The sequence below is a fragment of the Gallinula chloropus genome, assembly GCF_964237585.1.
Source record: "Gallinula chloropus genome assembly, chromosome: 4".
NCBI lineage: Eukaryota > Metazoa > Chordata > Aves > Gruiformes > Rallidae > Gallinula > Gallinula chloropus.
This window is the reverse complement of record NC_140088.1, coordinates 12,871,274-12,887,763: the sequence shown is the minus strand read 5'-3', so window position 1 is coordinate 12,887,763 and position 16,490 is coordinate 12,871,274. Positions and strand designations below refer to the sequence as shown.

Here is a 16,490-nt window from a genome sequence, read left to right as displayed (position 1 = left end):
CTGTGCTCTGTGAACGTTCCCAGCCTGCAGAAATGACCTACATTTCAAACCAAGAGAATGAAGAAGAGCTTCACAATGCTGCTCCGTTGCAACGCAGTGTGGAAATTTGAGAACAGTCAGTCCGGTAGCTAAAGCCGCTATTTAAATTAGAGAGCAAAACTGCTTGAGATGGTGGGCCAGCTAGAAATGTGTACAGAATTGGAAACAGCACTCTTCAGATGTCGTATCGGAAACAGAAGCAGGCAGCAGAAAACATAGGGCAGGCTTGTCAAAGGGGAAATGAGAGCAAATGGGACAATACTGAATAAATAAATGTGAAACGGTTAAAAAAGACAGAAAATTAAAAGGGGAGGATTTAGAGGCAAATGGACAGAGCCAGTAACAGTTTTCTGTAGTAGTCTAGATGGCAGAGAGATCCAAAAGCAAGTATCAGGCAAGAATGACTTTTTGAATCAACGAATATAGCAAAACAGGTTGAAAATTATTCATGAGCTATCAGCACTATTAACGTGATGAAACAGTAATGAAGTAAGCACAGTAAGACATTTGGTCCTTTTTCTTCAGCTTTAGATCAGAAGTTTTATTCTGCTCCAAGCTGGCTTTAGGGGAAGGTTATTAAATTCATACTAATAATGTGTCTCTGGAATACAGGAATGGTAAAAAATGTTTTCTTTTTATGCTAGAGTGTGACCCAGCATTGTGCTGTTCCTCCTATCGAAGGAAGTTTTACTTCCCTGTTCAACACAATTACATCAATTCCTAAAGCTCAGAACAGGCCTTATTACAGCGCTTGTAAGAGCAGATGCTTGGCAAGTCTATATATGCCAGTGAGAACATCATTCAGTTTTATGCACACTTCTGTTTTCTGGCTTGGCATAATTCATTAGCACACACTACAGAATACTCCATAAAACTGGATTTGGCTTTAATATTAAGGCCCTAATGATTACAGCATTAGTTAAAGAAAACAAAACCAACAAACAACCCACAAACAGTAGTCTTTAATATTAAAGTTAATGTTTACATCCAATAAAGAGAGAAAACAATACACAAATGAGGGTATTTTTGCAAGATAAGATACTTGAAGGAATAACAAATTTTTGCAATGTTCTGCTTTCAGCATTTAAGGTAGTGACACAGCATAATTTGTCTGGTGGGAAAGCTTGTTTGATAGCCTGTAATGAAATTAGTACATGAGGCTTATTCATCCTTATACATCCTAATACAAAGATTCTTAAAGGGAGCAATACATAAATATGAGGTCAAAGCTCTGATCAAAGACAGCTGTACTGATTTCCAACCTGTTATGTCACAGTACTAGGTAGAGGAATAAATAAACAAATACAAGCCTAACTTGATTTATCTGTGTGTCCCCACATAAATTTGTTTAATGTAAAAACAAATAAAGCAAAGCTTTGATGGAGGTTGAGCAGAATTTTCAACATCTGTGCAGATAAATTTAATTTATTCAAAAAGAAAAAGCAGCATTAGTGCATCATGTAAAAGCTGATTTAAATGATTTCATACAACAGAAAGCATATGCACTAGCTAAAACAAATTCAGTTTGCCCTTAAAACCCATTTCCCTCAGACAACCATTACTTCTGAATTTTCTACTATGATAATGTTCAGTTATTTCTTCTTTTTTTTTTTTTTTTAACTCTCCTCTTGATTTTACACATTCTACTAACCTAAACCACAGCTGAAAGTCTCGGGGGCAGCAACACCCTAAGTGCAGCTTCTGCATAGCATCAGGCAGGTACCCTTCACAGATTGCTCCTGATTGTTCTTTATGGGCAGATCCTTAAAGCTGGTCAGGCAAAATAAGTTAAGTGCCATAACTTAAATAGTTGGATGTAAATAAGTTACAGGTGTTTGATTTTTTTTTTTTTTTTAATTTAAAATAGATCTTTCTCATGTAACCTATTCATACCCAGGAAAATACTCCCTATGCAAAAGTAACTCACTGTAGTGGAGCCATACTAGCTTACCTCTGCAGCAAAGGACAGAGGACTAGGAAGACTAAATACATTTTTTCCTGAAAATTAAACATTGGTCAAAATGATAAACTCCCGCTGAAACCTGCCAAAAAGTGTTAAAACAAGAACTAAAAATTCAAAATAAAAATACTGCCTAGGTATCTGAAAACTGTAGCTGAAAAAAACCTGAATAGGATTAAAACCCTTTTAATTCAAGGCAAGAATGTAAAGTCTGCACGTGATTTTTGAAATCACACAGGCACACAAAATATCACCTCAGCTGAAAAAAGATGATGAATATGCAGCATGGTTTAAAGACCCATTCCTTATGGAACAGGTTATCAACTTTAGGGAGACTGTTATCACACCTTTAATTCCGCAACAGAGTCTGTACCTCTGCTTATCTTCTCTGACAATCTGAACATGGTGAGCACTGTTTTATTTTACTCTCCTTCTTGAACACCAGGATGGTAACCTTCAGGAGTAACCCACATAGAGAGCTTCCATACGCTATTCTTTCGGACTTCAGTACTGCATGTTACAGTACCTACGGGGGTCAAGACTGAATGCTTCCTTTAAGACAACTAAGAGAAAATTCCCTAGATATAGATATCCCAAGGGTGGGGAGGAAAAGACAAAACACAAGTTAATTTTGAGACATTAAACTACTTATTAAAAAACTCTCAGAACTAACCCCAAACTTCACCGGTTTATATACCTAAAATAAATCCTTGCTTTTCACTTTCACTCTCCCTAGGTTAGATTATTTTTTAATTGTGAATCTGGGATTCAGTTGTTATTTTTAACAATCAGATAGTGACAAAACACATACACCAATTGTTCTCTCAAAATCTGTCTATTCACTGTAACAGCCAGAACTTAACATGGTTCTGTCCTGCCACTTGGGCTTTATGAGCTATGCGATATATCGTCTGAAGCCCCAGAACAGTCTTTACCAGTTTTTCTACATTAGTGTGGGTGTTTCCGTCAGATCACTAGCACTGAATAAACTTGTGAGTGAGACTGTAAAAAAGCCGCTTACTTATTTTTAAAGGTGACTCTGTAACAAGGATAAGAACTCAAAAGTTGCACCTTTCAGCCTCTGCATTTTTGCCTTTGTTTACAATGCCTGAAGAAGCCATCCGGAAGGAAGAAAGATTATGAGTATCTAGAAACTAGCTGTTTGACAGAGACAGAAATGCTGATAATGAGTGGGTTGTGTCTGTCTTTTCTGGCCGATCACAACAGAGGTCTGAAGCAAAACAGAAACTCTTGCTATGTTTGTGTAAAGAGGCAGTAGCATAAGGGCGGGCAGCAGGAGTTCAGCTGAAGTTCAGGGCAGATGCTGCCATTAGTTTACACTGCAGGAAAGTAAAATTGCTTCCGGATTTACCTCTTCCTCCCAACATCAGCATTGAGCCATGCTGTGCCGCAGAGTCACAATGTCAGTAGGAAAGCAGTCTTTTAGCAGGATACCGCGTTCACGATGGCAGTCCAGCTCTTCAATAAATCCATACCAGTAGATGACTAGTCCAGGGCCAAATCTATCAAGGAAAAAGGAAAATGAACTTAGGCGATTGTGCTAGATGAACTTTAAGTCCCCATCTCTGTGATTCCAACACAAATAAGTTTGTTCTTTTCACTGCAAAATTGGAGACAGTTTTGACCTCCATTAAACTTTCACATTTTAATCGATGTTGAATTGATATATGTCTCTTCAGAAACTCAAACAATCCACATCACTATTTTATTTTTTCCTTTGAATAGTCTGCACATATCAGCAAAAAAAGACCCATGCCTTAAGTATTAAATAACATTTATTAGCACTGATACATACAAAAGTCGCTCTTGCCATGCACTCAGATTTGAGCATGTAGGCATTAAAAATACAGGGGTTTACATAAAGCCCGGTTCAAGCAAATTACCAAAAAGATCCTTAAAATATAATCTCTACAGTGAGCTATTATTCAGGTAATTATTAACATAAAGCACAATTCCAAAAGAGATAGAAAGTTTCTGCTCTAACATCTCTGAAATGTGCCTCAGGAATTCCGCAGATATTGCTAACTCTGGACGATCCCCACTAGGCAATCTCAGGAAGTAGCCCCACGGACTATTTTACCCATCAGGAAGTTCAGACCTTCAGGCTGGGTTCATAAAGAAGTAATCACTATCAATCACTGTGTACTGCGATATGTTTTGCACATCAGTTTCACGTTTTTCCTACTGAGAGCACTTAATTAAAGGGCAGCACTACTTTTGGTGTAGTGTTGCAGGAATTTTACAGTGAAATCATAAATTATGAATGTTGGGTTAGTAAAAGGATGTCTAAAAACAGAACTGCTTTCTGTAGTCTAACATTACAGCAGTCTGTACAACATTAGGCCAAAAAGCTTTTTCTTTCCTTGATTTATTATATGCTGTAGTGAACTTGCCAAAAACAACAGCGCAGGATGAGCTGTTAGATACCGTCTGTACAAGAAAAAGTTCAATTGAATGTCATGTAATGGTTTATACGCAGAGCTGTGCTCAGGACTCAACCAATATGGTAGCTAGTTTTTTTTAATGTTTAATCGTAATAAAAACGTGTTGGGAGGGGATGCACGGTAACCTAAACATCCACTTAGCAGACAATACAAGCACTCAAAACCGTGGGTAGTGCCAGGCAGGCTTCATTAGGGTGGTTTCTTTCCAACAATTGAGGGAAAACTCTATTTGATGTGCTCATGTAATGGAACAGGCATCAAAGGAAGAAGAAACCCCCGTGGCTTCCTCCTGCAGTTTCAATTAGACATGGTAGTCTTTTGCTTGGAACCGCTGCATAGCACTGTAGCATTTTGGCTTACGGCTACTCTCTTTGGGCTAGAAGTGGCCACGGTGTGGTGGCAAAGTAAACTGCCCCTCAGCATAGCTGCGGACAAACTGGCAAATGGGCCTTTTTGGAACTGGAAGGTGGTAACTGAAATTGGGAAGGTTAAAACTCCGACAAATCCATCCATACTAGCTAATGTATTCAAGCGTATTTAGTGCTGAATAAAGTGCAGACTAAAAAGTGGCTCAATATGAACGGACAATGCTGCCTACACCCAACCATATGTCTTCCATGGCTGGCCAACAACTTCAGGCTCTACTGTCTCTGAGGACCTCTCTCTGTTTGCCTTTGCTGAAGCTCACATGGGGCTGACGTGCATGACCTCAGTGTAACAAGGAGGCCAGTTCACCTATCAGGAGCAAGCAACAAATGGCAAGAGGAGCCAAGGACTGATGCTCATGGCCTCCAGTGAGAGGCAGCAGCCTGCTGATGCAGGATGGGTCTACTTTTGTTATTTCACAGACATAGCTGTTTATGTATCTGTTCCCTCAACAATCAAACATAGGAAAGGGTGGGGATGTACTTGTGTACTAACCAAAGTTATTTTAAAAGCAAAAACCCCTGGAAGAAAGGGAGCAGACCTTTCATTTCTAATGGGCTATATTAGGGAAGGCAGAAGCTACGAAATGTACACAAATACTTATCATTATAAGCATGTGTGCCAGGTAAAATCTTGATGCTAATGAGCAGCTGCTCAGCCCAAGTCTTTTGCTTGGTGCAGCAGTCTGAATCCCCTACACACCATAAAATGCAGGGGAGCACCGTGCTTAAGTCATTTACTGTTTTTTGAAACTGTGATTTTAAAAATAAAATTAGTATTTTGAGATGCCCAAAGGACTGATTTATGTCTAGCAAATCAGCACAGCTGAAGTACGATTCTTAAGGAATATTTTGTGCTTAAAATTTATGTTCAGAAATGCCAAATTTGATGACAAAATTTATACACAAGAACATCTGCATACTGTTAATTGCAGGAGCTAGTACATCTTTAGCACGGAAACATCTATCAGTCCTGCTTTTCATTGTGCTATTATAGCAAAAATATTTGCCTTGTGCTTCCTCGGTTTCACTTTTTTCCACTACATTGTGTCATTCCTTTGATTATGGCTGTGTATCACACAGCCCATATGTATGATCACATAAAAAAAAAAAAACAACAAACCATACTTTTGTTTAAAACCACTTAAGTGCAGTACTTAAAACCAAAATTAACTTGTTGGCACATTAAGCATTTGCCACTGACTATCAGAACTCCTGCTGCTAAGTGCTAATTTCTCTCTCATTAACGGCCCAGAGTTGGCAAATCACAAACAATGCCACTGGTTAATTACTGCTGCCTTAATTTGAAAAGACATTTAACCTTTTTGTGTAAGGGGATGAGGTAGGAAAGCGTAGCCTAGAAGAGCTATCCTTTTTTAATTTGGCTCCTTCCAAAGTGCAGATACAACACCATGAAGAACGAAGCTCAGTGCTGTGAATTGCACAGTAAAGGCTACAAATCTATTCCCTTCCTCAACCGAAACACTGAGGAAGTTAGTGACTAACCCTGTTTTACAAAGGAGAATAAACTAAAATCACAGAATGCTTACTTAGTATTGCTATGGAAAGGGGACACAGTATCTCTGAGGTGGACTATAAAATGCCACCTTTGGATGTACTAAATAGTTCTTAAACTATATAGGCTGGGTTATCCCATTTCATATGTAAGATGCTCTGGGCAAAGTTTAAGCTTAAAATGAAAATCAAGCTTAGAATGTAACAAACTATGGGCTCCTATGGATTTTGTTCACGCTCTGAAGAAACTGTATGCACTTAACTTTTATTTTTCTGCCCGTCTTTAGTATTTACACTGACAAGCTCAGGTGTGAAGCAATGTGGCCAAAAGTTGCAAAACTGTAGTTTTACCTATCTGAAACTGTTCCTTTTATATAGAGCTTCTTTTAAAAGCTGAAAAGAAATCCAAGTAATGAAGGTTTGGTTAATCCCATGTAGTAAAAATAAAATAAACAGGAAATATAGAAGCCAGCTTCCTTCAGAATATAATAAACATAGCAAGAGAAAATTTTCCACACAGGTTGAATCAGTTTACTTTAAAAAATCAACCAGTAAAAATGCAGTTATCATTATATAAATCCTGGTTTAGTCACTGTCTGGTTTTGACATTAGAAGCTGTGACTACAAGGCAGCCAAAGCCAATCTAGCTGCATCCCAGTACACGGTCAGAGTGCCAGGAGTGCCAAGAAGGAAGCTGGGGGGCTTAGGACCCCATGGCATTGCAAGGATTAGTTTAGGCCTAATTTAGGCTTGATATAGAAGACTAAATTTAGTCTAAGAACTAAGGGCAGCAGACGGTGTCTTTCAAAGAATCAACTGAAGGATTTGAGACAGATGCAGGAGACAGTGCAGTTTCAGTATAGTTAAATACAGTTGCAGGCTCAACAGAGCTTTAGATAAAACTTATGTTTGATCACACTAAATAAATCAGCTTTGTTCTAATTTAAGAGTGTGCAGAGGATCTTTTGTACTGTTTAACGACACCAATTTTGAAAGAAATCCATAGTTAAAGGAGTATAGATTTGTACATTGGTAATCCTGGGACACTGGGCTTTGTTCTTGGAAAGAAGATTCACAGAGATTTGCTGAAAAGTCAGGAAGGCAAAATTCAGACAACACAAAAACAAATGCTTCTTTTTCTTAAATAAATAAATGAGTAAGAATTAAAAAAAAAATTCCTATCTTTGTATAAGTCAAGGGATCACTTAAGAAAAAAAAGGGAAAGAAAAGAAAAAGAAAAATGTGGATCTGGGTTTAACTTGCCCTCTAGTTGAACCAGTTTTGCACTAGAAAAGAAGAAAGACTTTTATTTATTTATCAATATGGCCTAGTAGACTCACACATATTCTACTTTACTTCAAGAGAAACTACCTTCTAGTAATGTCTTTTCTTCTGGAATGTCTGTGTGGGGTCCATACTAGCTTCTAAGGATTTGCCTAGACATGTGGCTGTTGCGAGTGGATTTTTTCACCTTCAAAAAGCCTTGCATGTGGTTTTATGAAAAATGAATTTTCAACACACTGCTTGATACTGAGTAGAAATGTAAAACATCTTGCAATTGTTTTTAAATAAATGGTCTCTTTATTTATTCCTAGTCTTTTTTTTTATAGATGGGTTGTAAGCATCTCAGCATAATGTAAATAATTTTAATTCCAAAAGACCCCCATAATGAAATGCTGGCACATGAATGATTATTTCTAATATGCATGCATTTAAGCAAATACTTTATCAAACAGATTCAAACGAGTATTCACGGAATCACGAGATGGTTGCGTTGGAAGAGACCTCAAGATCACCCTATTCCAACCTCCCTGCCATGAGCAGCAACACCCTCCACTAGACCAGGTCAGCCAAAGCCCCATCCAACCTGGCCTTGAACACTGCCAGGGATCCAGGGGCAGCCACATCTTGGTGGTGTCTCACCACCCTCACAGTAAAGAATGTCTTCAAAGTATCTAATTTAAATCTACCCTCCTTCAGCTTAATTCATTCTACATGAAAGCCTATCAGTCTATCTTGTTGGTAATTATGAAGGTGACATCTGAATGTGACTTTGAAGGACTGCATTCTGGTCCCTCACTTTTTAATGTCAGATCACGAACTGGGCCAGAGAAAAAGCTGAGTTTGTTGCCTTGTTTTTTCTTTTAAAATACCAAGCAAATTGGATTATTACCACTTCCATATCACTACTTATTTCCCAGGAAAAAGGAATTACAAAAATCCAGAAATAAAATTATTACATTCTAAATAACTGTAACATCTTGAGAATCACACTTGCGTGTAAACTGGTTTTACTTGGAGTACTAATAAACACTGAAGATATAGAAACTACTGCCCCCTCCAATATCTATTAAGTTTCCTCTTTAAGGACTCAAAAACTTTATTTTAGTGTACTTGTAGAAGTCTTTGTGTCAGCGGAGGGAATTTAGATATTGGCAGAGCTAGGCTAGTAGACAACAACTGCAGACCACATTTTCTAGAAGGTCAATTGGCATCAGCCAGCCAACTTCCTTATGTCTAGACCAGTTTACTACTGCTGATGACACAGCGTTATATATCTTGACAAACATTTAATAGTCACTGCTCAGAAACTGACTTTGATTAGCAAGAAATTTTCCATTTAAATAGCTACCACAAGCCTAGTTCAGAATAATTTATAACAAGGTATTTCTGCTACTGTTCATTTATAGGAGTTTTAAAATCAAATAAAGGTACTTTTGCAAAGAGATGCAATTTCAATGTTAACTGTGAAGTTTTTTAAAATCCTTGACACTTTTTAAATCCTCCACATGCTTTTGTGATCCAGTGGCACACAGACTTAAAACAATGCCTTCAAGGCATTACAGAGCACCTTATTTCTTTGATTTCACCAAAGCTGGTCAGAAGAAAGGAAAAAAAGACTCCAGTTCTTAGTAAAGTCAGGTGGCCAAATGATATCTTTTGCTTTCAAAATCTGATCGTTAACCTGTAACTCAGAAGGCTACAGTTTTTTTGGGACCAACTTCCCTAAGCTATTTAATACTGTCTTCTAACAGTAGCAACTGCACAGAATTAAATTTACTTGCAAATGTGGCTCAAGAAGAAGTTTAACAAGTTCTGATCACGTGCTTTTAAAGATAACAGGAAACTTGTTCATGGCTCTAGTGAGCACTATATATCAAGCCTCTCAGACACATAAGTTAGCAGCATATTATGTCTAAGGTTCTAGACATTCAGTTTATGCTGCTTAAGGTAAAATTAAGCAAGTAAAACCTAATCTGCTTTAAGCTTTGATGTTACCACAGAAGTTGGGGGAAGCCTTATTTTTATTGAAGGGAAGAAAAAATAATTCAAGTAGATTAATATTCTCCAAGACTGCCAGTTTCAAGGTAGCTTTGACTCAAAAGTGGGAATTTCTTTTAGGTTGAGAAAGGCAGGCATTTCCATAAATACCAAATATTGCTGTAACATGTAGTTGAGGTGGACCTTGGAGTTGTCTGGTGAAAAAGGTGCATGGAAACTAATATCAGGCCTTTGTCTCTATCGTCACACCTCTCTTGGATATGATTAAATCTTAATGAGCTTTTTCTTTTTTTTTAGTACTAGCCGTCTTTTTATCTCTGCAATGAGACCATTAAAGCATCAATCAAGCAGCAGCATTTAATCAGGCTTATAATATGATTTAATTGCTTTTGGCATTTGGAGAAATAAAAACAAATCAAGTGATATTTATGTGGATATATGAGACCGTTTAAAATATTTTAGGATTTTGCACAGCACAATTTTAAAATGAGTATTAGTAGACTGCACCAAAAACTGTGCAAGTCACTGTCATCAAAATATTATAAATACAATATAACTTTTAGCTGCATAATGTATTTTTAATAAACAAACTGTCGAAACGCATTATTCACTTACACTTATTCATTCAGATCTAAGTACTGTTCTCCAGGCAAATAAAGGATTTTTATAATCCTCAATGACAAGTTAGGGTTTTTTAAAAATATAGTTCTCATGGAAATTAACTTTTAAAAGCTATGATTAAATAACATTAGGGTTACACTGATTTACAAGGATCAAGGCTTTCTAAGTGAAGACTGATGCAGTGAGCAAGAAAGAAACCACATACAGGCTCACGGCAGCTTGTCATTAAGACAAGAGAGCCTTGAGTGAACTTTGAATTTCTCAAGCTTTGCTGGTTCATGTCCTAACTGCTACTGAAACATATTCTTTTGTTGTTTATTAATAATGTTCCAGATGCTCATCTCTCAAAGCGACGGTGTGTACTTAAGGTAAAACATTTGCAGTCCCTGCATCTTCAAAATCAGTAGATGCTTTGCACAACAGACTGCAAGGTTTTGTGTTGTAAAGAGAGACCATAAGGTGCCCCTTATTCCAGCGCTGCAGGATTGGGTTGTTGTCCTGAAAACTAACATGGTACTCACATCAACATTTCAGTAAAGTAGTTGTTAATCCTTATACCGCTGGACTGTTTCATGGAAATTGTGAGCAAAGCTGTCTCTGGCTTTAGCGCAGCTCACATGGGTATGCATTTTAGGTGCCTGGGAAGTTGGCTCCAGTATCTGTCCAGAAGAGATAACAGACAGCATTCCAGATACCTTACTTGGAAATTTGGAGACAGGTCCAAGCTTCCCTGAAATACAAGGATCTTACACCACTTAACCATCTTCATACGGGGCAAGGTGACTTCAGGCACTCTGGATGATGGGCATAACCAAGCAAAAGAAGCTCAAGCAAAAAAATCTCAATCAAAAATGTGCAACATAAGAAAGCTTTCTACATCTTTTTCAGAGTTTCCTTTTTGATGGAGAGAGTCTAGTATTCTACATTAGCTGTTGCATCTACACATTTTTTTCTTCTAATTCTGGGTTAGCACATTGTTTTACAGTAACTCTGGAAGTGCACTGATGTGCTCCTCTTCAGATCAGCAATACTCTTCCATCCTGCAACACGTAATTTGACAACTAAAGGTATTCTACTCCTATTTAAGTTGTGCTACTTGTATTTACCAGTTAAGGCACTGCAAGAGTGCTGCTATCCTTTGGAAAGTCAGGGAGAAAAGGTGGTTGTTGGTATTCCAGAATTATTCCATATTTTGCTGCTAGAAGCAATTCTTTCTGATTAAACCCAGGCAAGGAACGGTGCTTGCTGAGGTACTTGCTTGTTACTCAGTTTCCCTGTGAAAACCTCACCATTAGCTTGTTCTCCAGAGACTGTCGATGGAAGGCTGCTATTGTTTGATTCTGCACATTTGAAGCTTTAGATCAGTGTTGAGAGGAGTTACTGAGGTTATTTCAAACATTTTGTTAAACTCACAGCAGTCCTCCCAAAGGAATGCTTGGCTGCAAACTACCTCTTATCCCAGGTGACAGAAAACATGAGAAAAGCTTTTGAGTACGGTTAGATTGAGGTCCAGGCAGCCCTAAGTGCTGGTCAACTCATGCTGCTGTGAGGTGAGTAATAGTTGTTTATTTTTAGGGCTGGAAGTAACAAGCCATCCTAAGGCCAGTGCAAAATGATATCTGAATAATCTGTGAGTGCCTCGTAGTTTGCAGCAATGCTTTCTTTCTCTGCAGCTGTTTATCTGGTGACAGTGGTTGCCAGAGCTAGAGGATATGCCAAAAGTGTATTTAACAGAGGAGGCAGACCTCCTCTCACAGCAATTGCTTTTTGTTTAATAATGACTGTAAAATAGAACCAAACTAATTGGAAAAGTTGCTCAGAAAATTGGTAGCAAAAATGTTGATAAATAAACGCACTGTACACTTGTGTGTTTAGCATTTGCTGAGCATAAATTTTGCAGCCAGCATTAAGGCTATCTCAAGGCATTCTGAATGAGTTATTAGACAATTCTGTATTTCTGAATCCTTATACACAAATATACAATAAAATAAACAATGTAACAGATGAATTAACAAATGGAGGACAGCTCATTTGGGCTTCCAACTTCCCAGATCAGAGAATTAGTCCAACGCTGTATAGTAAATCACACTGAGTACCTTCACACAATGTTACTTAGTACTTAACTGCCAAACATACTATTGTGCATAGACAGGCAGAAATATTTTATGTGTGATGCTGTACTTAAATTTACTGTCTCTCAAAGTGTAAGCCACCTATCCATATTAAGCAGGAAACAGATGAAAAACTAAGTACCACGTCTGCTGCTCATTGCTGCGGTACCTGATGCCCACCCAGAAGGAGAGCAAACACCTCCTCCAACCTGGAATATCTACCTTTGGAATCCGCCTCCAAACTGTGATTGTGTCCGTCATTCACTCTTTTCATTATTAATCTATCACTAATTCCTGAGGCTCTTCAGCTTGTCTCCCATTTGATACATATACCCAGTTGGTCCTGTCCCACTTCATATGTGAAAATAATGTAATTTTTAGTTGTTAGGTAGAAAAGGAGTGCAACCGGAGATGTATCAACCTTAAGCAGCAACTTGTATCACCAGCAAAATATCCAGCCTCTTGGAAGACTACAGGAACACTTCACGTGGTTTAAGGTAGAGACTGTTCTGGAGACTTTAGGAGACCATCAAGGCAATTTGTAGAATTTTTACATTCATTATTAGATCAAACAAGTGCACAACTGGGCATGTACAAATAAATCTACTTTCTTTTTCCACAAGGAACAACTTTTTTGCCCTGTCCACTTTGTATACATACATATCTATCAGCCAAAGATAGCTCTACTGCATGTACCTTCTGAAAATTCATGCTATATAGGCTCATTTACAAGTTATTTCCTCTTTATTAGCATATACCAACACTAATAATTTTATTTCAACTTCCTTGCTTGCTATACACTGAACCTTTCTGGGCTGACTGTTAATGTACTGTATTCTGTGGTAAGAAAGATGTACAAATGCACATTGCCACGTAAGGGGGCCTAGAAGGAGAGAGAGAAAGAATCCAAGGAAAATGCTGTGACTTGTGAAGGTTTAAAAGCAATAGCAGATTAGTTGAGATAGACACTGACTTATTATGATTCATGTCTGATGAGAACTGAGTCTGCAACATGATAAAATCACAGTAGTATGAATATTTTGCCTCATATAACAATATGTTGAAAGTAGTGGAATTCAAGTCGGACTCCGTATTCCTGTGGTTGATCTTCTTTTTAATCTTTGCCATACAATTGCTAAATTGATCTAGTGTCAAGTCACTCTGTATATGGCATTTGTTTGTTAGCTGTTCCCAAAGACAGTACAAAGGGTATTATCCAAATATCCACAAAGTCTTTGTGTTAAATATATCAAAAACCTTTTACACAAAAATTCACACCAAACTGAGAGTGACTAAATCTCCCCCCTACCAAAGGTCAGTATAATATATACGCCTATACTATTCAACTGGAAGACACCATAAAAACTGCTGTATTGAAAATGAAAGTCTAACATAATCAGTGGGTAGGATATCAATAAATCCCATGCAAAATGTAGTATTAACATTATGTGCAATACAGTGATTTTTCTCAGCTTTTACTGCTTACGTGTCTGGGAACCATAATTGTTAAATACTTTTAACATTTTAGCAAAACACAAAGGAAGAAAAAATCCATTAAGCATAAAACTTCTAGTTCTGAATAATCTTTTTGTCTTAACTGTTTCTCTTGCTCAGTTTCATTTTAGATGCAATGTATTTTATAGAAGATGATTGCTGGTTGGTAGTCCTCTAAGGGCATCAAAGATAGCATCAGAAATCTCTTTATGAATGAAATAATAAAAGAAAAAGAAGTTATTGAGCTGTTACTCTTATTCAGTCCCGTTCCTTTTACGACAAAAGCAAAAATATTAGGAAAGAAAAGCAAAAACAAGAAGAAAAATAATGAAATACAGATTTTCTTTCCAAAGATAAATTAAGGTTGCAAGTTAAGCAGCTTGGAACATCACAAAGTGCTGAAGATCAACCAGTTTTACCAACCTTTCCAAGACTTGGCTAACTTCCACCAGAGCACAGTTACCTTCTTGTTCTTTGGTTCTTACATTCCTTAAAAGCTCAGAGTAAGTACATTAAGTGATAAGATTAGTATCTGTCAAGAGCAGCCATCTTTCCCTCTCCCTTGTCAGCCAAAACCCGCAAGTTTTTTGTTTCTTATTTACTTTCTGAAGTGTTCCTTTTCTGGTGTTCTCTCTGTGGATATGAGTGCAATGACAAAGCAATGAAGGACAGAGGTTAAAAGCGGCTCCTGAATTCCACGGCTGTTGTACTCTTACAAGGTCCTCCTGAGAAAGCTGTCTCTCACACAAAGCCACTTGTCATGAACAGCCATAATGCCTCTTAAGGAGAGGTGCTGACATAAGGTTTCCATCTGCTCCAACCTGAGTACAGATCACTGACTATGTTGAAGATGGGAATGGCACTTTCAGCTTGAACTGGGTAATGGAAGCCCAATATAGAAAATAAAATATACTTAAAGATATTTTTTCCTGTCAGTTCCCTCACTTTATAGTGCTCTTGCAAAAGAAGGGGAGGTTTCCCCGTCTGGTCAAACTAGACTGTTGTTAGCTGGAATTAAAAAAAAAGAAAGAACTGAATCCAAAAGAAAAAAAAAGAAAAGGCTCCATAAATAAGCAAGAAGGGAGAACAACTGAAACTCATTAAATTAAAGTCAGTGAACATTTAGGAAATCTGAACTACTTTCTACTTCCAGGATCTCTCCATACCAACCCCTGAATTTGAAAATATCTTATTGTGCCTTTGAAGCATCAAGTTTTTTACAAATTACTACTTCTGGTTTTTATAAATTAGTATTTCTACACTCAAGATAGTTGTTTAAAACTATGTGTGAAAGTTAACTGACTCAGATGTAAGTCACTGCACAACAGACTAGTACTCCTTAGATACTACCACACATCAACACAAATACACTCAGCAGGTCTGGAACCATCTTCCTGAAGAATGGAATGAATGGGCAAAGGGATTTGGATCTTTGCAGCACCAAGTCTTTGGTGTTTGGGATTCCCCTAATGGCTACTGAGATGCAAACTGACCGATTATCACTTGAAATAGCACAGTAAATTCCATCCTGGTTACAAAAAACAGCTACCCAGTCAAAAACACCACCTGCCCCATCCATACTCCTCATCTCCTCAAAAATATCTGACAGGAAGACGTATAAATGGACGTGAGCATATTAATTTTTTCTCCTCCAGCACCAGGACAAACTGGTAAAGGAAAACTCGCACTACTTATACAGGTCTTGTATTTTTGCTGAGGGTAAACAGGACTTCCAGACTGGAATATCTTTCCTTCTCCACAACTGCTAAATCCACATTAACATTTTTAAAAGCTGTTTCTAAAGCCACATCAATAGATTAGGCATTATTTTTAGTTAAGTTCAAAGAGAAGAAAGAGTACAGCTTTGCCTGCTCTACCTGATTTCACTATGGCAACAGCAGAAAAATGGTAAATTCAGGAGATTAAGAGTATAATTCCAGCTGAACCAGCAAAAAAAAAAGAATTAAAAATTAAGTAATAATTTCTTGATTACCTACAGGCTCTTTTGAACCATTCTTTAATTAAAAAAGTAATCAAGTCAGGCCACATATAAAATGATAGAAATGATATAGAACAGTATAGAGCAGCTTCTATTTCCTTAAGTAATGTTTCCACTTTAATGTACTTATTTGCTCTCATTTGCTTAACACTGCCAATATTTAGTACTGTGCAAATTTATGGAAATCTGACTTTAAAGAGCTTTGTGGTACTGAGTGATTTTTTTTTTATACTTATACTAAAGAGAGTTGATGAGATTCTGGCATAAATGAAATATAACTGAGTAGCATGAAATGATGTCTTGTGACATGCTGTGAGGTAACATAGGCAGCAACATGTCATCATTGTGGGTAAAACAATCTGATTGCTTTTACACTGGTTTACTTTGAACAAAAGTCTGTCCCATGACATAAAAATTGATGGATAACACCTAATAGATTTGTAAACTTTTTCCATGGGCATTTAAGGACATTTGCACATGATACTTTGCTTGCAGACTACAGGACTTGGGAGACTGTCTAGTATTTATCTTAGAGGAACTCAAACTGTACTCCACATTTTGGAAAACAAAACAAACCCA

At 37.5% G+C, this 16,490-nt stretch overlaps 1 protein-coding gene across 3 annotated transcripts in view; it reads right to left on the bottom strand.

Moving 5' to 3' along the window:
• Positions 1–3,162: 3,162 nt before the first annotated feature.
• CDIN1 (CDAN1 interacting nuclease 1) overlaps positions 3,163–16,490 on the bottom strand; it is a gene marked incomplete at its 5' end in the record, with an annotated part of 122,748 nt that continues 109,420 nt past the window's right edge. For all 3 annotated transcript variants that reach the window (XM_084262687.1, XM_084262686.1, XM_084262688.1), the window contains one exon: positions 3,163–3,522. In XM_084262687.1, the coding sequence (XP_084118813.1) occupies positions 3,387–3,522 (136 nt within the window). In that variant the 3' untranslated portion in view covers positions 3,163–3,386. The remainder of the gene's footprint in view (positions 3,523–16,490) is intronic.